Source organism: Crocodylus siamensis, chromosome 4 (genome assembly GCF_052110815.1).
Source record: "Crocodylus siamensis isolate JL-2025a chromosome 4, ASM5211081v1, whole genome shotgun sequence".
In the NCBI taxonomy this organism is placed as follows: Eukaryota; Metazoa; Chordata; order Crocodylia; family Crocodylidae; genus Crocodylus; species Crocodylus siamensis.
Window position 1 is genome coordinate 170,509,384 of NC_143398.1, and position 21,869 is coordinate 170,531,252.

General features: G+C 41.3%; 1 protein-coding gene across 1 annotated transcript in view; it reads left to right on the forward strand.

Annotated features, from left to right (window-relative positions):
- CPS1 (carbamoyl-phosphate synthase 1) overlaps positions 1 to 21,869 on the forward strand; it is a 129,766-nt gene that overhangs the window by 63,434 nt on the left and 44,463 nt on the right. The window contains exons 20-24 of the mRNA XM_090041226.1: positions 1,696 to 1,814; positions 13,833 to 13,974; positions 15,196 to 15,261; positions 15,849 to 15,912; positions 20,513 to 20,694. Of these exons, the coding sequence (XP_089897352.1) occupies positions 1,696 to 1,814; positions 13,833 to 13,974; positions 15,196 to 15,261; positions 15,849 to 15,912; positions 20,513 to 20,694 (573 nt within the window). The remainder of the gene's footprint in view (positions 1 to 1,695; positions 1,815 to 13,832; positions 13,975 to 15,195; positions 15,262 to 15,848; positions 15,913 to 20,512; positions 20,695 to 21,869) is intronic.

The following is a 21,869-nucleotide window of genomic DNA, read 5'->3' on the forward strand; positions in this document are numbered from 1 at the left end:
TGACCTTAGGCTGATGAAACACCCATGTATTCTAATACATGCAGCATGTTGTGGCAATGTAACCTTGCATTGCAATAGGATAATGTCAATAATGATGCTGAGATGTGGTGGGTTAATTCCTGGGGTGATGCTTCAATGATATTACACCAGGAATATAGTTTTACCAGTGAGCGCGTCTACATGTGTTAATGTTGTGGCAAAATAAACTCCGGCACAGTTCAAGTTGGTGTTTATTGCTACTGGGCACACTGTTTGCATGTGCACCCAGGACTGCAACATGTTGAGCTGGAGTGTGGTAGCCCTGGAGCAGAGCAGCCCTGGCTGGTAGGGGCCTTGAGGGGTCAGCCTACCAGTCCAGGGCTGGTCTGACCCAGATCTGTGTGCTGTGGAGGGGCTGGCTGTGGCATGAAAGTGCTTCAGTGTGGGGCTAGCTGTCAGGAAGCCAAACCCATTAGCATCTACATGTGCATTACAGTGGAGTAAATAACTTTGCTATAGGATAGTACTTCTGTTGGGGAGCACAATCATACAGCGAAGTTAATTAGTTTTCTCCGTCCTAATAGCACTGCATGTGTAGATGGTGATGTTTTACTGCAGAGCTAATTTTTCAGCCAAAGCTGTCAATCCAAATTTAATCTGAATTCGCATACAGTTTCAGACTCCCCAGAACTGAATTTCAATAAATGTTTTGCTAAAAAAATGACATGGCTCTAACTGAATGTGAAAAAAGTTTCCAAGATTTTTCAACCAAAGAGGACAGAGGACTGAAATTATAATATTTCTTCACTGCAAAAATACCTCAGACTTAAGCTGTGACAACACACCTTTGCACCTGTTGGGTAATGTATTTGAATTATGTGTACTTGATGATGAAAGAATGGTATGATGATATGGCCATGAAAAATAGATTTCATTTAAAAAAAAAAAAGACTTGAGTACTTAAAAATAAGAGTTTTACAGTTTGTAGCCATATGTTTACAATGTTTAATGTTCCTTTTGGATTTTTTTTTATGCTACAACATTGTTTAGATAATAACTGATTTGGTTTTCATTTTACCTAATGAACAAGATAGTTGTCTAAAAATGAATTAAAGCCCCCACATACCCAGTGAAATAATTAGACAGCTTCAGAAGAGTTTGAAGGCTGTTGACATTAACTTCAAAAAGAGAAAGAAACCAGAACTGCATCGCAGCTGTGAAATTTGGCTCTGGGCTGAATTTCTTTCTTTTAGTGATATGTTCAGGCCAATATGTTTTATTTGTTCTACCTTTTGATTATAGATCAGGGTCTTTTTCAACTATTTAAAACTTAGAACTTTGTTCACATTTGCTTTTAGTAGGTAGATCCCAGGATAATGACATATACTGTGGTGTGCAGGATATTTTACTTATAGGACATACAGGGATGAGAAGTCAATAGTAGGCAGGGTATGCCTGTATATAGGTTATATATACGTATAGGCATGCTAGATATGAAATTATGGCAAATTGTGTCTTCCAATCAAGCCACTTCACTGAAAGCCAAACTATGCTCCTTATTCAGATCAAAGCCTCATTCACTGATAGCTCTTCAGAAGGGACTGAGGAATGGACCTATAGCTAAGAATAATCATTACATATTTCCAGACACACTAGTTATTCTGTTTATGTTGCTTAGTTAAAGTGTCTGGCTGATGGTCTCCCTTTTTTTGGCAGGCTTTGTATGATAATGTTCCAGTGGATGATATTCACAGACTCACGGCCATTGACAAGTGGTTCCTGTATAAGATGCGTGATATTTTGAACATGGAGAAGAACCTGAAGAAATTCAGCAGGTAAGGATGCAGCTTTTCCTCTTGGAATCTGTGTATTGGTAATCAGTTGCAGGCCATGTACACAAATGTGATCTCTGCTGAAAAGTGTACATTGGTCCTCAGTGCAGCCTGAATTACCTTAAACCTGGTGCATGCAGTAAGAGTCTGCCTATACAGCGGAAGTGCTCTCTGAGAATACTCCTCTGTGCTTACATAGAAAAATGCTTCTCTAGGTGTAAATGAATTTTGACGGTCTTGGTTTATCTTAAGGATTCTGGAAATACCAACTGGATTTTGAGAGTCCTTGACGTAGTTTTAAAGCTAGAGTTGCCTGACACAAAACTGCATTGCTAGAACATGTCGACCTTATAGCCCTAAGTCTCTCAATAGTTTCTTCTTAACTTTTCCACCCAAGAGTCAGACAAAGTGCATTTTAAACCTGGATGATTGCTTTTTAAACTGTTTGCTTTGCTGCAAACGCACAGTGTGTGATGCTTTCCCATCTCACTTTAGAACAGCTGTGTTTTCAGACATATTTAAATATAAATCTTCTGCTTTAAAAAAAAAAAGGCTGTATAAAAAGGACCTCAATAGATGGTAGAAAATTGAAGCACTCAGCTATATATCAGCCCTAGCCTTTGCTGACTAGAGCTTTCCTTTCATGGTTTACGAGGCCAGCAGACCTCTTTGCTGAATTATTGGCTGCTCCATTGCCTCCTTTTCTCTTGCATTTTGAATGCTTGTTGAACTACTACTATTGAACCACGTGAGGGTGCTGGAAACTCATGGTATGCGGTACATCATGTATAGAGAGACTCAGTAGAAATGTACAAGATATTACTTGTAAAAGATGCTTTCATCTGCTCTAAGGTCTGTTTCTTTGACAAGCTGTGCATTTTTAATTGAGCAGCTTTTGTTTCCCTGAGTTAAGTGAGATGGGATTGTAGCTGAGCAAAAATAAAAAGTATAGAAAAATGACAAAGAGAGGAAGATGCCTGGTCATCCGTTATTTTTCAGTACATGTAATTACTCTCTAACTCCCATGTCATGTACTTTTTTTTCTTGAGTTTCTTTTAAAAAGGTATAATCTCTATAAAGGACTGTTTGTACAGAACTAATGTATTTATCCATTGTTCTGTAGGGTACAATTGCAATTAGACTACTCTGGAATGAATGCCTCTAAGATTTCAAAGCTCCCTGCAAGTGCTGGTCATCCTCACTTAGTGTAACCGGCATCACTTGGCTGAAGTTAATGGAGCTGTACTGATTTATGGCCAGAACTTGAGCTATTTTACCAATGAATTAACAGTTCTTTAAGTACCGGTGCTTCTGAGATAGGCATTTGAATTATTACACCCCTCACAAAGATGAGTTAGTTGAGGCATGGTGCTAAATGATTTCTTCCCAAGGTAATTAGTGGTAGAACTGAAAAAAAACCTCTAGATTTCTGACTGGCAGTCCAGCATCACCACTCTGAGCCATTATTAGCTGAGAGCAGGCTTGGCTATTATGTGTAGACAAAAGTTATCCTCCTGGGACTTTTTTATATGTCTTTACAGGAGCTGATTGTTTTATTTTTCATTCTGATATAAGACTCATTGAGCATCAAAAATCAGACCATCAAAAATGATGGCAGCTCAGGAACACGAATGCAGAGGTTATCCAAAGAGCCATTTCATTAACAAGTCCATTCTTTATACAGATTTATCTGTATCAACAATCTGAGGACATACAATGCATATCAGCTAAGGCGAACCTAGTGTAAGTGGGTAAAAACAGTTTAATGACACGTTTGTGCTTCCTTAGACCAACCACAGACTGCCTGAGTCTTCCCGTTCTCCACAGCAAGTTAGAACAGTTCTAGTGCTGTTTTGACTCATGGTGACTGTATGTGCCCAAGTCAGGCAATAATTGCCAGAGCAGAGCAAAAAACTGGCCATGTCCTCTCTTCCTCAACCCTGACCCTCTTCCCACCTTGCCAAGCCAAGCTCTCTATATCAGGGCCTGGAAGGGGGAAGGCAGTATAGAGCCACTATCCAAATGTGCTGGGAAATCCCATGCTCTGCAAATCAGATGCACTGGCTGTGGAGCTGGCACTGCATTTACATATGTTTTCACACCCTTACATGCTGTAGATGTAAAGGGAAGATACAGCAGAAAGAATGGTGAAAGGATGCATTTTGACATGCTAGGTATGGCAAAATACTGAGCATGGTGGGTCTGTGGGACCAGGAAGGATAGAAGCAAGAAACCTCTTTCCTTGTTGGGCTGATATAGACCTGAATCCCATGAATCTGGAAACTGCAAACAATGACAGAGTGGCCTGGAAAAGGATGTAGCTGGTTTCTTGCATGTTGTTCCATTGTGCTGCCCAGCAGCACTCTTCATTTCTGCACTCAGCATGCAAACCTGTGCAACCTCTGTGTGCAGAGGAGCAGCACTCATCACTGAATCGATATCATGGCAGCCAGGGGCTAGGTAGCCTCAGCTGTTTTATACAGGTCTATAGGTGATCTACTTTTGTGTGTCTGTTACATTTGCCAGGTGCCCATCACCAAGCTACAGTCTGTAGCTGCACCTTTCCTTTCCCTTATTTCTTATACCGGGTCTTGGCTTGAGAAGTATTCAAATCAAAGTGGATGGTCCAGAGCGTAAGCTTGTATTTTTATTTACCATAAAAGGGAAGCAATAACTCAATTATAAATTGAGAAATACAGTTTAAAACAATGTTATGATTGTCACTGGGTCAGATCACCTGCTGGTGTAAATCACTGTAACCTCTCCAGCATCAGTGAATTGGATTTTCACCAGTTAAGAATCAGGGACTGTCCATATGTGCCCAATCAGGAAATCTCAAATAACCAGTTATCCAGCTGCATGAGCATACAGGTTCAGAAGGCAGGAGAGTGAAGCTATAGGAAGCAATGTGAAGAAAAAAACTACTCGGCTGGATTATGAGGAAAACATTGGCACAAGTACCAACAGCTTGTGTAAGGTATTGTGACCTGAACTAAAGAGACTAGGCTAGTGAGTCATGTCAGGCAACACATCTGCACTATAGCCAAAGGAAAGTTAATTGAGTGATGCAAATGGGATTTGGCTCATGTGTACTGTCCCTGCAGCCAGCTGTTCTCAGTCACCAGCACCTCTAGTTTTACCCTTACCTGTGCTGTGGGATTATTTCCGACTGAAAATAATGTGCTGTGACATGGTCATCATGTTAAACCTTCCTGTTGTTTAAATGCACTGGCTGTAACCAAAAGCAACTGTCTGGCTACCAGGCAGCTTTGCTATCTATAAGCCTATTTATTCCACAGTTTTTATTATTGTTCATATGCCAGCAGTGCATAGAGGCTTTCAGTTAGTCGTCAGGTACTGACAACATAACAGTTAGCTGGTTCCTGCTGCAGAGAGCTTACAATCAGATTATTAGGCAGGCAAGAAACCTCAGGAGAGCACAAGCAGTAGATGAGGGAGCACAAGGGAACAGTAAAACTATAGTAATTAGTTCAGGAAGCAGCAGTCACAGAATACTGATTTCCTGCAAGCCCTAGACACTGGTTAATCATCACGGCATAGATGGATTATAAAGATAGATTTAGGGGGTAACATAGCAGCTTTGTGGATTTAGACAGGAGACTCTTTCCATGCATGAAAGTTAGCATGGAAGATAATATTATGGGGAAAATGGTTCTAATCTGTAAACAACTTTCCCCCCATATATACACCTCACCAACTTTATGTAGAGAGAAGAGACATTGAAAAAATAAATTTACTTAGCTTCTAAAATCTTGGTATAGGATATCTGCCTGATCAATCACAAATCTTATTCCCTTTTATGCAGCACTTCATTGGAGGCAAATGTAGATTTACATTAAGCCCATGCATGTGATGCTTTATGATTTCCATGGTGCTGGCTAGCTGATGCTGCCAATGCATTCTGCTTTAAATTTGCTTTCTGCCTTGTGATGTGAAATTAAGTTGCTTCAGGTGATACAGTCCATCTCCAGGTGAACAATGGCTACTCGTCTAATTTTTAAAATGATCATTTTAGCATGGCTTACAGGAGGGTTGTGTGCCCAAGGATACTAGCAAAGACTCCTGAGCATCAAAGATATCCCTCTAATTTTGTAGAGACTCATGGCCTCTTCAATAGGTAGTTACATTCTCTTTGTTAATTGTATTCTTGTGGCTGGACAAGTAATCAGCAAGAGCAACCTTCATAGCATTCTAGACAAGTGTGAATTCATTTTTACAGAGTGGTGAATACAGCTGTGAGTGGTAGTGCAATAAAAGGCACAGATGGAAGTGCAGGTCTTGGCGTTAACTCATGGCACTTCATAGAAAGCATCATAAGTGAGAACAATCCCCCTGACCCAAAAGATGTTTGCTGTTTGATCGGGAGGGTAGGTGTTTAAGCTACACTTTGGAGCTGATTCAGGGAGAGAGGCAGTCTCTTCCCTGGCTCTGCCCCCCTTTCCTGGCTCCCATTTTGTCTCAGGATGGGAGGAGAAGAAGGCATGGAAAGGAGGTCAGTTCTGGGGTTGCCCTGGCCACCTTGGGGGGGCTCCAATCCACCCACCCTTCCCTCGAGCACCGGTTGGGCAACCCCCAGAACAAGTTCCATCCACTCCCTTCCATGATGGAGTGATAAATGCTCCCTCATGTGTAACTAAATCCCTGCTGGCATCCTTGCTGACCAGTGGTGGTGGGGGGCACCCTAATCAAAGCATCCTGCTGGGGCCTAGCCAAGCCCCTCCTCAGTTCAGCACTATAGAAAGGAAGGGAGGGCTGGTCTAGCACCCCCCCCGACCCAGCTTCTAGCCTGAGCCACTGCAGGCATGTGCCTGCATTTTTTCATTCCAGAGGGGATATCTGTGCAGTTACAAACTGATTCAGCCTAGGCAGGTTAGATTCACCTGCAAAGATTGAATCAATTCAGGCTCAGGCTTTTTGAATGTCTGTCCCCAGCCCAGAAGTCAACAGAAAGTTATTTACTGGGAATTCCTTTTCCAAGCTCATGTCCTTGGGACTGTAAAAAGTATGTGTTTGAAAATGGCTCACTGAAAGCGTGACTGGACTTCAAAACATTCCATAGCAAAGCTTCTGCAAATCACAGCCACTGGCATTAAAGCTGAGTTCCTGCATTTGGAGTCTGAAAGAGTCCAGAGGAAAAAAGATCAGAGGGTTATCAGTAAACCGTATTGTTTGTAGGTGGGTGCCACATGTCTGCCCTCTTCAAAAATAGATTTGAGCTATAGTTTGCAGGCAGATATGACGTGAGCCTACCTGCTCCCAGTAAGGGTCAGGGATTGTAGGTTAGATCTTCAGTTGGTGTGTTATTGTAGTAGCTCCTCCAAGATTCAGAAAGGATGTGCTGCCTTTCACCAGATGAGGAGCTGGCACAGCATAAGTATAATATTCAGTTTTAACTATTCAGAAATAAGATATTAAGGCTGACAGCTACATGTTTCCTTTCTGACCACAGTAGAAAGGATGGAAGTCAGCAGGGAAAATGTTTGATTCAGCAGAAATTAAATATATATATATATTCAGGGGTATTGGTTGTAGCAATATATAGTACTTGAACAGACTTGGCCCTTTTGCTTTGTGTGAGTATCATACAAAGACATTTGATTTGTGCTATAAAGCCACTGTGTATAATTTTATATTTTTCTCCAAAGCCCTCAAATACATTGGCATACACTTTGTGCTTGTCTCACACATGTTTACACGTATATTCCCTTATATAACCATTTGATCTCTCTATTTCTAAATTTCTACATGTTCTAATAATCCATCAAAGACTGAGGTGGCTCCTTTACCTGGGCTAAAAAATATGATTTGAGAAGACTATTGAGACCCGTTTCTTTGCTTTGTTTTTGCCAGCATTGCTCTTTCAGCTCATCCTATCCTCCAATATGTGAACTGTCTAGGTCTATGGAAATAATGCAGGGTTCATGTTACTTAAATCAAGATCTCTGCGATGAGATTTATTGGCCCTGGGACCTGACCCTCAAAGATGTAGAATGAGAAGGTGATAGCTGTTGAGAGAGCGAGAGCTGTTGGTTTACATGTCCTGACTCCCTAAATGCTCCTGGCGTTTTTGTCAGTCGTCTCATGAGTTTCTCAGGAGGAAAAATAGTAGCAATCTGTCTCCTTGAGAGAAGAGGCAAGGAGACAATTTTTACACTGATCTCATTATCGTAATTGCAGCTTATTCTAAATCTTGTGAAACGTCAGAAACAATCAAGGAAATAGCTCTGAACCTTGTAGTAGTGTAGGGACAGTGGGAAATGAGAGAGAAGGAATATGCCTTCTAACCAATATTCCAATCTGAAATCAAGCTGGATTGCTAAATACACCAGGGGCCAGATCCTATTCTGCCTGTTAGGAGGCTAAGTGTGATCCAGCTAGAGTCCCTGAAAAGCCAGAAATACACCTACTTTTGTAACAAGCTTTTATCTTACCTTCAAACCAGGGCTTGTCTGTACCTTGATGGTGGCATGTCTTGGCCACCTATCTGTGCCTGCACATCCTCTAAGTCCAGGAGTAAACCTGTGCACAAGGTATGGTTTTGGGCACTCTCAGGATCTCTGTCTACAGTGTGCTTGAAAACAGCAGCTGGGGGTGACCCCTCAGCAGCCCCAGAGGCATACTTCTGTTTGAAGTGTGAAGGTGGGTGCAATTGGCAGACCCAGGATTTTAAAACAAAAGTGGGGAAGGTGCAGGAGCAGCAACTGGCACTGCAGGGGTGGCTTCATGCCCGCTCTCAGCCTCCCTCCCCCTGAGCCAGACTGACCATGCCACAGGAGCAGCAGCTTGGGATTTTTTTTAAGTCTCTGAATCAGGTAAGAATTTTCCTGCTCTGGCTCTTGGCACCCCTTCCTCATGCTCATCTGCACCTCCCTTCCCCTGCCCTTCTTCCTTCTTCCTACTTGTGCCTCTGGCTTGAGCCAGGGCTGTGTGGAGCTGGGCTTGGCCAGGGACAGTGGTAGCAGTGGGTGAATTCTCCTTTTCCATGCCTGCCTCTGTGTTAGTGGAGAACACCTTGGGGATCAGGAAGGGAGGACAACCCTGCCTGCTGCCACCACTGTCCCAGCTCAGTCTGGCTCCCAATGCATCCTGGCTGGAGTAGGGCAGGAGTGGCTTTGGAACTCCCTCCATTCCCCCCACCCCCACCGCCTTGGGTCAGCCAGGGACTGTGGAAGCAGCAGACAGGGAAAGAGGAATGGGAGGAGAGAGGAGAAGCTGCTAAGCATGGAGAGGAAGGGAGAAGGGGGGTGAGGGGATTCTTACTTGCTCAAGGGACTTAAAGTTCATGGCTGCTGCTCCCATGATGTGGCCCAAAAGAGTGTGTGACTGTCCCATACATGCCCTCTGGATCTGCCCCTGGTGGATGCAGCTGGGGAGTGCATGTGGGAGGGGAACGCTTGGGAATAGCCTTGCCATGATAAATTGCCCCTGGGGTGAAGACAATCATTAAATCACAAAAAGCTAGGAAAGAGGAGGGGACAGTTCCACTCACCTTTTATGTTCAAGTTTTGTGCAGGGTGGAATAGGATCTCACATGATGGGGCACTTGCATACCTCAAATGTTCACATTAGCTACTGGCTTGGAGCCCAATTCAGGAAAAACCCCTGAGCTGCATGATTAAATCCTTTAAGTGTATGTGTAAATGACACCTTGCATGAGGATGCTCTTAAACCTGTGCCTACCCGCTTCCCTGAATCACAGGCTAAGTTTGGACTTTTCCACTTGCTTGCACTCTACCTCTGCTAGCAATCACATTGCAAAGCTCTTCCTCCAATAACTGCAGCACTCATTTTCACATGGGAGCTGGTGCTTCCTCCAAGCACAGTTGTCTAGTATTACTCCTGAACTGGTGGATCAGATGAAAGCCAGTCAAGTGGAAGAAAGGACCATACTGAAACATGCAGGCTCCCTTGGTAATTGTAATGCTGAAGGCATTTCTCCAGTCAGTTAATAGATTTCCCCAGTTCCTCTGTGCCAGGTGAAAATTTCCTCATTAAGGAGAATATATTCCATTTCCTTTTATCATTTATTACTGAAGAAGTAGTGAGAGTGGATGGAGTTTCAAAGATGACAGGGTAGAAATTTAAACAAAAACAACAACAAAAAATCCACACTGGAACCTGAAAAGAGAAGGAGAGAGATTGGCAAAAGGCTTGTATTGTTTATAAACTGCAATATACACAGGAGACCTAGCTTTGTGGGAAGTGAGCTGCACTGCCTAACCGTTAAATGATTATGGCAGTGTGTAAAAGTGTGATTGTCTGGTTTGAAGCTCTAGAAAGTCAAACTGTCATTTTGTGGAGGCAAATAGTGGGAAATGAAGTGTTAGAGAAGGCTAAAATTGCTGCCACTTAATCTCCCTTTGTTTCAGAATCAGTTACAGAGCGCTGAGGACGTTTAGTCAGAAGATTTTTGTCCTTGATTCATACATGCCTCTGGGTAAAAAGGGAGGGAGCTTTCTCTGCTGGCTGGCTCACCAGCTTGGGAGTCAGTAGGCCTGGGATTTTTGCTTCTCCTGTTTTTGTCTCATGTAGATGAGTCACTTGGGCTGGGGTTTTTTGAATCATTGAGCACTGGCCTAACTGTGCCTCCATTGATTTCTTGTGACTGAAGAGAACATAAGCAAAAGTTTCCCAGTGAAGTTACTTCGCATAGAATTAGGCCAATACAACCCCAAAAATGTGGATCCATATCTGGATTTCAACTAGCTCAGAGTTTTCTAATGCAACCTAGACACTCAGTTGGTATAAATGAGTGCTTGTTTTACAGCCTGAATACACCTGTTGGCAATCTAGCCCTATGGTATTTCCAAATTTTTCATCTGGATTTCAAATACTTCACATTGTTTGGGAATATTTTAATCCAAGGGTTTGGTTCATGCCTAGTTCCATGATGAAATCCTGGCCCTATCAATGTTGTTGGTAAAATTCCCATTAACTTTGCTGGAGCCAGGATTTTATTAATTTTACTGATCTCTCTCCTGCTATGCCCTTAGAATAGAGTATGTTTTCTCCTTTTTATACTTCATACACTTATACACTGTACCAAATTGGAAAATACTATATTCATTGTACCTTTTCAAACACTCTCTGAATTAGCTGCCACTACGTCTTGTTTACTTGACCACACGGCAATTTCTTGTCTTTACTATACCCCTTCTGAATTCTTCTGAGACTCCCTTTCTATAACACCCCAGAATTATGTTACAATGAAGATTAGAAAATACAATATTTCATGCCCCATAGGTACAATATCTTACCTATTCACTCATGTCATCCTCTATGAAATCAGTCACCTTCTTGTTTGACTACTCAAACTTCTAACCTTATCTGAGTTACTAGCCTCAGGCTAATGAATTGTGTCTTCTCAAGACTAAGATCCCTTTTTTGTATGATAATAATGGGATATAAAAAATGGAATTGAAACAAGCTGCAAATGAAGGCAATTTTCTTTCTCTGCCAGTAATCAAATGACAGCCAGACCTGTGTCTTCCACAGACAGGAGAGAGAGCATGTGCAGCAACAAACTCATTTCCTTAGGGTCAGGTCCACTCACTCATACTTAGGCAACACAGCATCTAAGAGGTAAATCAAACTTAGATGCATGTTTGCTAATTGCTGGTGATGGCAGGCATCTGTTTTGCCAGAGACTAGGGCAATGTTATTTGGTCCCTTCCCGTCTGTGAAAGCATTTGTGTGCTGCAGATTAGTTGCATGAAACATTAAACTACCCTCTGCAGAAGCTTTTCAAACATGCTTCAAATCTGCATCCAGCATTGGCATTTTCTATACGTGCTTTTTGGGCTGCTCCTTATTTGAAAGCAATTCATGTGCTGAGTATACAGAATTGGCCCTAGGTGAGCAGAGGGATATTGCATTGAAGAAGTTGGTCTATGAGGAAACAGATCTCAGCAAAGCCACTAGATACAGCAGGAGTAGATTGTTTTCCAGGATTCTTATGTGCACCATTTATTGCATTGAGCTTTAGATCATGCAGATCCCTTCTCTCTCAGAGCTAGCAAACAGCAGTATTGTATAATGAGGCCTGAAGGGCTTAAGCTGACATTCCTGCATGGAACCCTTTGCTAGCATGATAGAGGCTCCAAAACTACAGTTTCACTAATAGCAAGGAATTAATCAAACATATTTAATCTTTTTAAAATGTTGCTATTCAGAAGCCAATACTAGCTCCCATAGTCATATCATCTCATACTGCAGATGGGGAAGCCAAAGAAACAAGATGTGGCTTTGGATAGGTCATGGAAGGAGTTTAAAATAGGGATTAGACTTCAAGAGTACGTAGCTCCCAACTCCATTCATAGAGTAGTCTACGACCAGCGTTGACTGCCCTGGGGCACACACCTATTTTAAAGCAATCCTTTATTTAGCCCAATCTGCGTGAAGAATTCAGCCCAATACCTCTCTTGTTCTTCAGCTTTCTGAATCATTCAAACAAACCAGCTTTTCCCCTCTCCTCCCCCTCACATAACATAATGCTATTTATTTAAAAATACCACAAAGCAAAGGACATAATTCAAGAGCTCTGATTTAGGAAAATAGCTTGTTTGTTAATCATTTCCTCTTTCCTGATTCAGTGCTTGCTTGCACATAAAATATTGATTTATTGGGCAAGCAAGGATGCTCTTGGCAGTGAAGATGAAAGGCAGAAGTGCTGAAAAATGTGTAGGCTTTTTATGTTTTTGCAAAAGCTTTGCTTAGAAAAAGTAGCAACTCCTAGACATCAGAGAGAGAGACAGAAACTTTGTCAGACTGATAGGCAGAGGCAAAGAATGGCATAGATGCTTGTGACGGAAGGGGACAATGGGAGTGGAGATTAAAAATGCAAAAAGAGAGCTGGCTCTCTTTATTTGGTTCAGCTGAGAAGGTGCAGAGATGATCAGAAAAAGCAACAGAGTTGGGGAAAGTCGCAAAAACACGTGAGATGCCTGAGCAGAGAAGTGGAAAGAACAATAAAGTCTAGGAGTTGCTGAGAGATCTCATTTGAAAATAAATATATCATGGCACAAGGGATGGAGAAAGTAAATTGGGCTTACTTTTGTGCCTATTTTACAAATGAACCTTGGGAACTCATTGCCACTTGATAGCACTGACGCCAAGTGATTAGCAGGAATTTTAAAGAACTAGCCATTTACATAAATAATGAGAATTGCTATTATAGTAGGAGTGATAAATTATGCTTTGAGGAATATGCCAATTACAAACTAACAAGGGTTAAGGGGGATACCCCATGAATAGGCCATTCCATTATTGCTTCCCTTAGAACGTTCCCTAAATCATCAAGCCACTCTTAGAGACAGGATATTGGACTAGGCAGACTGCTGGTCAGCATCCGTCTGATGTTTGCTACCTGTCTGAGCTTAAAATGAAAGAAGAAAAACAAATAGAAAAACAAAAAGTGGAGGAGGGAGTCAGACAAAGTGTGGGTGTGAGGATGTGGATGCACTGAAGTTGAAGGAAGGGAACAGGCAGACAAGGTTCTTTGGGTAAATCCGATATTTTTTTATTAGACTGACTCAAATAGTTGGAAAAAGGAAGGTAACAGGCACACATCAGTTATCTGTTCAGTTAAGAGTCATTGGTAACATACACTGTCCTCTTGTACTGGATTGTTGTATATAAGTGTGATGCTACACCAAAGTAAAGCACTCATGGAAAGGACAGGGCCTATTATGAGTTGCTAAAGAGGAGCTCTCTGTTAGCTCAGAATAGTGACTGAATATGAGAAAGAGGGCCATGAGTCCAATGCCTCATTATAAGCCTATAAGCTTTAACTAAAAGCTTCTGTAAAGGGTAAGCAGATGTAAACTCTTGTGTACAGAACAAGACTTTGATTAGCTGAGCACTTATGTTTCTCTCTTCATGTGATGCATATACATTCTTATAGCAGGGGTCCCAAGGTGCAACACAGAGAATATAGGCAGAAGTGTGGTTTATGTCTGTTACCAGAAAGTGCTGTATATTTTTCCCCTCTATTTATCCTAGTGACTCAATTCCAGAAGAAACATTGAGGAGGGCCAAACAGATTGGCTTCTCAGATAAACAGATTGGGAAATGCTTGGGAGTGACTGAGGCCCAGAGCCGTCAGCTAAGGGTGAAGAAGAATGTAATGCCTTGGGTGAAACAGGTACAGTATGAAGCATAACTGCCTTGGCAGCATTGCTGGTAAGATGGGGACTTCTGTTGATTTGGGAAACATGAGATTGATATGCCTGTAGAAACTACATTGAGATGCAAATTTGAGGATGAAATCTTGGCTTCACTGAGATCAGCAGAGCCAGGATTTCACTCTTGTGTTTTACTTCTACTGCCTCCTGCCTCCAACCTTCCAGCTGTAAATCCTGTGTTGAGGACCTTAATGCAATGATTTCAAACAGTTGGCTGAGTAAAAATGCACTTCTTTTATTAGCCTCCACAGAGAAACACAAAATGTTTTCTCTCTTCTTCTGGGTGGCCCTGATTGAAACCTTGCCATTTAGCTGCAGAGAATTGTGAAAGGTGGAGAATACCAATGCTGGCCCACTACACTGTGACCGTGAAACGTATAATCTCACGCTCTCTTGGTAGTAACTTTTTAAAGGGTAATACTTTATTTTAAGTGTCCCATCATTATGGGTTCATTTAGTATTCATTGTGATAGCACTGAGTATAATGAGCTCATCTGGTATTCATGGCGATGTCACAAGTGCTTTCATAGGTGTTCCATTGTCGTTTTGCCTCTCATTTAAGGGATGCTGATACTAAAGAGCTACCAGCTGGTTTTGTCCTTTAAAAAAAAAAATCACTGAATGTTCTTGAACGTGTGCAGAGGGCCCTTCTGTATCCTCCAGTCCAGTTCCAGATGTCAAATATCCTTCTGCTCCCCAGCTGCTGTTCACTTTCCATGTCCTCACCTAGCCTCCACAAAGTTAGCCTGCCTTATACTGTGTTTTTTGCATATGGCACTGCAGTACTAAATTTACTTGTGTGCCAAATATCCTTAATAAGGCCATTCCACTGTTGACTGCATTTGTGGCAACAATACTTACACTTCTCCTAGAACCAGAGTACTAGTATTAATAACAGTAATGAGCAAGCAGGATATTCTTCTATATGGTGCTAACAGCATAAGGCCATGTTATTCATTACTCACAAGTATTTAGGCTGTCAGTGGGGAGTAATGAAAATGGTTGAAAATTGGAAAGTGCTTTGCCTTTTAAGCATGTAAAATTTCCCTTTCTGGGAAGGAGGTGGCAAGAAGCAGTGTGTGAGTGGCTGGATAGAAATAGGTCACAAGAAGGAAAAGAACAGAAAATGACCAAAAGGAAACTCATAAACTGGTCAATTTCTCATTTTTCCACTTTTACAGATTGATACACTGGCAGCAGAATACCCTACATTAACTAACTACCTCTATATCACATACAATGGACAGGTAAGTCCTGTCACATACTTTAGTTGCTGTGTATTCTAATGTCTTTTCCCCTCCCTGATTAGACTCTAGAGACACTGCAGTTAATTCTCATTCTTGGCAGCAGGTTACTGTTTCAGATGATGTGATCCATAATCCGTTGGAGCCGGGTAGAACTTTTTTCCTCTTTAAATATTGACGTAGTGCATGTTAGTGTTAGTGGGGGAACCTGCATTGATAGCACTCATGTCCTCTCTGCATATTACAGTTATAGCCAAAGCACTAGTAGTGCAGGCTTCTGCAATGAAAATGACACTGGCATACTGACATTTGGTATTAGGAAACTGTGTAGATCCATGAGTTAGTCTGGCATTTCAGATAACTAGAATCTGAGGCCCTGAGTGTCATCTCAGTTAGGTAAAAGTCCTATCAGTTTCAGTGGTGTTACCTGTTACCCCTAATTTACACTGCAACAAATTAAGATCAGACACGTCCCCTGAATGTCTTACGTTTGGATATGGGCTGAACTTGAGAAACCATTTGTTCTCATAAATGCAGAGTTGGAACTGCAGGGTACAGATCCTAATGACTTCTCTCCATTGCTGTCTTAGGAGCATGATGTAAAATTTGATGACCACGGAACGATGGTGCTGGGCTGTGGACCGTATCACATAGGTAAATCTTACTTACAGCTCCTCTGTCCTTCTGGCACCCTAAAGTCATCTTTGGGAATTCTTGTGATTCATTTGTTCCTCTTTTCATATGGTAACAAAACTAGCCAGAACATGGTATATAATACCTGGTTTCAAAATACAGAACTTGCTTTTTACATTTGCTTGGGGACATCATTTCATGCCCTGTAAAATATAGGATATTTCTTATTACTTTACCACTGAAATTTGAGAGTATGTTGCCTGTTTGTGATTTTCAGTGAGCCCCTCCCCGCAAATTTTCTTACTTGCAGCTAAAAAAACTTTGGAATCTAGTATCTTGTACCCATATTCATTGCTGTTACAGCTGTGTCATTTAAATGCATATGATTGTATTTGATAAATCCTTATACCTATCAATGAGAATCTTTAGGTGAGCTGCTATGTCTATTAAGTGTCTTAACAGACCATTATAGGGGTGCAGGTTGTAGCTGTGTTGGTCTAAGGATACAGGCAGACAAGGTTCTTTGGGTGAATCTGATATCTTTTATTAGACCAACTTAAATAGTTGGAAAAAAATTTTCCAACTATTTTTTAAGTTGGTCTAATAAAAGGTATCAGATTCACCCAAAGAACCTTGTCTTAACAGATCATTATGATATTTAAAAAGACCACCAAGATAATTAAAAAGCACAAAGGTTTTCTAATGAGTATTAGAGCTGGTCAAATAGATTGCTGTGAATAATTTATTTAATAGTTTCCCATTTTTCTCTTCCAAACAATTTATACTTTTTAAATATTTTTTTCATTTTTTAGCTGTTTTCTGTACAGTTTTTGGTATATCATTCACAAGTAGTTTGTTGAAAGTATTTAATCAAACTGTGTTGTTCATTTTTTAATAGACATATAGGTTACATGGTATATGTCTGTCCTCTGATTGGAGGGCCATAAATGAAACAGGTTCACTGTGAGAATTTTGAGATGAATGAAATCAGAAGGAACATGTGGTTAATAGTCTCTCATATTTGCTGTTTTTGTGAACATTTCTGCCAGTAACATATTGACTAGAAAATTTGCAGAAGGTGAATACAAACAGGTCGCAATACTGTTGAATAGTTCAAACAAATGTTTGGGTAAACTATTTTTAAGTGTTCACCTAAAACTAGTAGCTATTGTGGATTAAAACCATAGGTGTGCCATTGGTTTTGTATATTTTGTTATTGAAATACTAGCTTTATAATCTCCAGTAATGGGTAAACGAGACTTAAGAGCAGGGGTGATAGAATGGTTACTTTACTTCCACAAACCATGTTCTGTGTGCAATAACTGAGTTTTTTTCTTTTTTGGGGGGGGCCTGGGGATGGGGGTGGTGCTGGTGGTGTTCATATTAATCTGTCAAAAGCAGTTTAGCAAAACTTCTTATGGAGCTATTTTATGAAGCAGATGCACTTCAGTGGGATCCCTCCAGTTTTCTCTATATTCATGTATTTGTAAGGTTAAACATGGGGACATGATTTTGGTCAAAATGTAAAAATTGTTCCATTTCTTGTGATTCCAAGTAGATGTATTCCAACTTTTCATGTAGAAAATTTCTCAGTATTTTACATTTCTTTAATACAGGCTTTTAAAGAAACCAATACTATATATTTTCAAACAAAAATCAGGCAGTTCTTACTGAAAATTGTGCTTTTAAGGTAATAAAATAATTAAAGGCTTTAATAAACAGCTTTAAAAACACTTTTTGGGGAAAATTACTAAAAATTTGTGAAAAACTGAAAATTGGTATAATGTCAGTAGTTGTACACATTTTTTTTACATGCCTTCCATTTTTATGGGATTACTTTTAAGAAAATTTGGACCTGTCTTTCTGATACATAACATCATGAGTCATGTGTCTAGCTTTTAAAAATAGCCTTTGCTCATAAACTAGATTGTTTTTTTGACTGGGACAACTATATTACCTTCCCCAAAATTATATCTGTATAAATAGTAAGCCACTACAGTGATGATTGCCAACATTACCTGTTGGTTGCAATCCCCTTTTGTCTGTTACTGTATGTGCCTAGAATATACTTTTACAGCTTCTCCACCTTTCCTGACTAATATCCCATATATTCAAGTGATGATCTCAGTTCACCATTATTTCTCGAAGTTGAGGCTTCATACATATGTAAAGATATTTAAATAATTGAAATTAAATAAAACGGCTGGTGACCTGCTACTAACCTCTGTTAGAAAGGTCCAGTTTCAAACTTGGGATGTTTTTCATATTCAGCAGTCCATCAAAACTGAATGTATTGCTCATTTCAAGATTCTAGCTTGACATGAATATGGAAATGAATTGTTTGTCTGTCAGTGAGTGACCTGTAACAACCATCTGTTTGTTACTAGATATTGTTGAAAGAACAATTATGCACAGTTTGAATTTCATACAGAACTCGCCACACAATTATGTATAAAATAACCATATCGATTCTTAATGGTCATGTAATGACTGCAAACACATTATGATGAATCTAAGCTTTTTTGTAGATCGTAAGCATAATCATTTAATGATGATCTTTAAATTTTAATACACATCATTCCCTGTTTATGATTACCCACTTACACAATGTAGCTTAGGCACTAATATAATGTTAGCTGTTGGCACCATGGGCCTGATTCTTTATTGCCCTCCACTTTATTTAGTCATTAGACATAGTGGGTGCATCTACACATGTGTTTTACTGCAGACTAATTAGCTCTACAATAAAGCATCGCTGTTTACACATGCAGTGTACTATCTTATGATGGAGTCATTTGCTGTACTGAAACACACATGTGGATGGTGACTGGGACACCAGCATTTGAGCTGGGGCAGAGCAGCTCTGGGCTGGCAGGCAACTTAGCAAGTGTCAGCCACATGGCTCTGTAGTTTCAGGACTCTGGTGCCCCAGTCAGCCCCTCTGCTGTCCAATGCTGCTACCTGGAGCCTAGGGCTGACGGCCCGAGCCTGCTGTCAGCCTGGGGCTGCTCCGCCATGGCTCAAACTGCTGCTTTCCTGGACACTTGTGTAGATGCTGTACCTGGGAGTAGTGTACTTCAGTACAAAAAGCTCCAGTTCATTGCATTGAATTAATTGAATATGTAGATGCACCCAGTGACTGGATCCAGATGAGCAGGCATATGTGGTTTGTGGTGCTGGAAACTTCTTTGCAGAGCCACAAACCACACAAGTTGCACATTAATCAGTGTATGGTGTTGCTAATTTGCAGCACCAGGGCAAAATTTTCTCCCAGGATTTCCCAGTAACAAAAAAAACCCTGGAAAAAAAAGTGGTGCAAACTACGCCAAAGTGGCAAGTCTGGGGACAAATGCAGAGACAGGGGAGCAGGCAGGGAGCCCCTGTGCTGAGGCACTCTGTGCCCCAACGAGCCTGGGATGGCTGCTCCCTTTTCTCTGCATGCCTCAGTGCAGGGGCTCCACTGTGAAGCCCCTGCACTGAGGCACAAGGAGCCCCAGCCAGCACGTGGGCAGGGGTATGCATTGTGATGCAAAGTAGTGGCACAAATTTGTGCTGCTACTATTTGTGCTGCTGCAAAATCACTCCCCTGCTTGTGTTGACCCAGCCGGCGAATGCAAAGCTGTTCTAAAACAACACCTTTATCTACTTTAACTAAACAACCTGCTGTTTGTTTCTATTTCTATTTTTTGTTTTAATGTGTTTCTATCTTTAGACTGTAAGAAAGAGGCCATGGACCATGGTGTACGTGTAAGAGGTGTACATGTCTGGTCATCAAGACCTTCAATGCATATGTCTAGGCAAGAGTATGGAGGAGTGAAATCTGCCCAAGACCTACCTTTCCCCCTTTAGACTCTTGAGACAGAATCTAAAGCTAGACCGAGTCCAGATATTCAGTGCCTTGATGGCTGTAGCTGCTGCCACAAAGGAACAGATAAGAACTGCTGCTGATTGCCTAATGCATCAGTGTGGGGGTATTCCTGTCAGAGTCATGTCCTCTAGCTTTTCTCCAACCAAGGAGTATCCACAAGGCAGTGGGGGGCTAGGGTTTTGAGGGTCTCTATACTCGCCTTACTCTTACCCACCATGAGTAGCCCCAACTCATTGCCACTGGGCCCTCCAGTTGGATGCAGTTTAGTCATACCCAGTACCAAGGCATCTCTCCTGTAACTGATGCTTTTCTCTTAAATAGTGTCTATGCAAGCCTAAGCTTTATTTCCCCATAGTATTTTTGTACTTCCTAGAATAAAGGATGATCACAAATAATATAGACTAAATTTGGGCACCTTCAAGTTCCTGCCTATTTTGGCTGAAATTCTTTGCAGACAGCATTGGAAGGCTGCAGTAGAAGGCTGGCCTAGGATGAACAGGGGTGTCTAGTCATGTAGGCTGACAGACACAATCAAGCCTTGTCTTCCTGAGCAGCTGAGCCAATGCTCATGACATGCTTGAAAAATTATTTTTATGGGTTCTTAAAGTTTCCACGTGAGGCAATTAGATTGCTTGGTCTGACCTGAAAGGGAATGTTGTTCATTTGTTTTAAGTTTGGCTGTTATAAGCATTTGTTTGTGCTCCCTCCTGTTAGTCCTTCCTTCCCCTCCTTACTCTCCCCATCTCCTGGCAGGCAGCAGCGTGGAATTTGATTGGTGTGCTGTCTCCAGTATCCGTGCGCTGCGTCAGCTAGGCAACAAGACAGTTGTGGTGAATTGCAATCCGGAGACGGTGAGCACAGATTTTGATGAATGTGACAGACTGTACTTCGAGGAGCTGTCACTGGAGAGGATCCTGGACATCTACCAACATGAGGTAAATAAAAGAAATCCAAACAGCCTCACAAACTGCATCAGCAAAGAGCCCTGAAGCAGGCCAAACTTTAAAAATTTCAAGTCATTGGCTGCTTTGGCAGGGGTGCCTGCTAAAGCTGTTTATTTTGGACCCTGATGTTGCATTTTCCACATTGTTGCTGCTCCTAACAGACTGCTCAATAATGAATGCCAAATAAATATTAAATTATTTTGCAAAGATTACATACTGTGCAATATTTACAGGCAGATTTAATTTGTTGCACAGTCACTTATTGCTTAAATTGTTCTGCCCTTGCAGTGCTGACTTTCAGTTCCTGATGCTGAAAGCACTTGAGTGTACCCTTGACTTCTAGCATGTGAGTGGTTTATTGAAGCCAGCAGAACAATTCACAGGCTGAAAGTGAGCCTAAATGCTTAGGGTATCTGGCTTTACCTTGCTGTGATTAGGGGGCTGAGTGCGTTCCAAAGAGTGGAAGTGATAGGTAGTTTGAGGGCAGAAGATGAGAAATTAGAACACTATTTCAGTAATCTCGTGCTTGCGGCCTCAGATATGGGGGTTGTAAATATTTGCAGCTGTTCTGCCCTTGCTATATTGATAAGTGAAAGGGAAATCCCAGCTAGCCCTTGGATGGATGGAAGAGAGATTTGGTTTGGGGGCAGGGTGGATTGAGGGAAGTATGGAAAAGCTTCAGTGCTTTTATTTTCCCAACTAAGACTTCATGATTGATATTTTAAAGCAATGTGGAGGGAATTAGGCACTCAAGGTCCATTGGAATTCACTGGGAGCTGGGTATCTCAGTTCTTGAAGCAGCTCTGAAGATACCGTTCTATGCTATCTTTCTGGTTCATGTTTTAAAGTGTAATGATTGATCTAAGCTGGTTTGAAAATGCACACAAGTTTCTAAAGATGGTACTGTAGCTAGGCCAGCTGATTATGACTTATGCCTTGAAAAGCAAGTAAAAGACAATTAAAAACATAATGCACAAAAAATTGCTGTCTATGCATCCTCAGACAAGATTTTCTTATCAAGGATGGGCTCATTTACTACTCACCGTGTCTTTGCCCTCTTTTATATTTCTTGTGAAGTGTTGATAAAATACATACTGGGCACGTCTACACATGTGCTGTGTGCAGTCATTCAGTACTTGCTTTCTGACACTACTGTGCAGTAACAA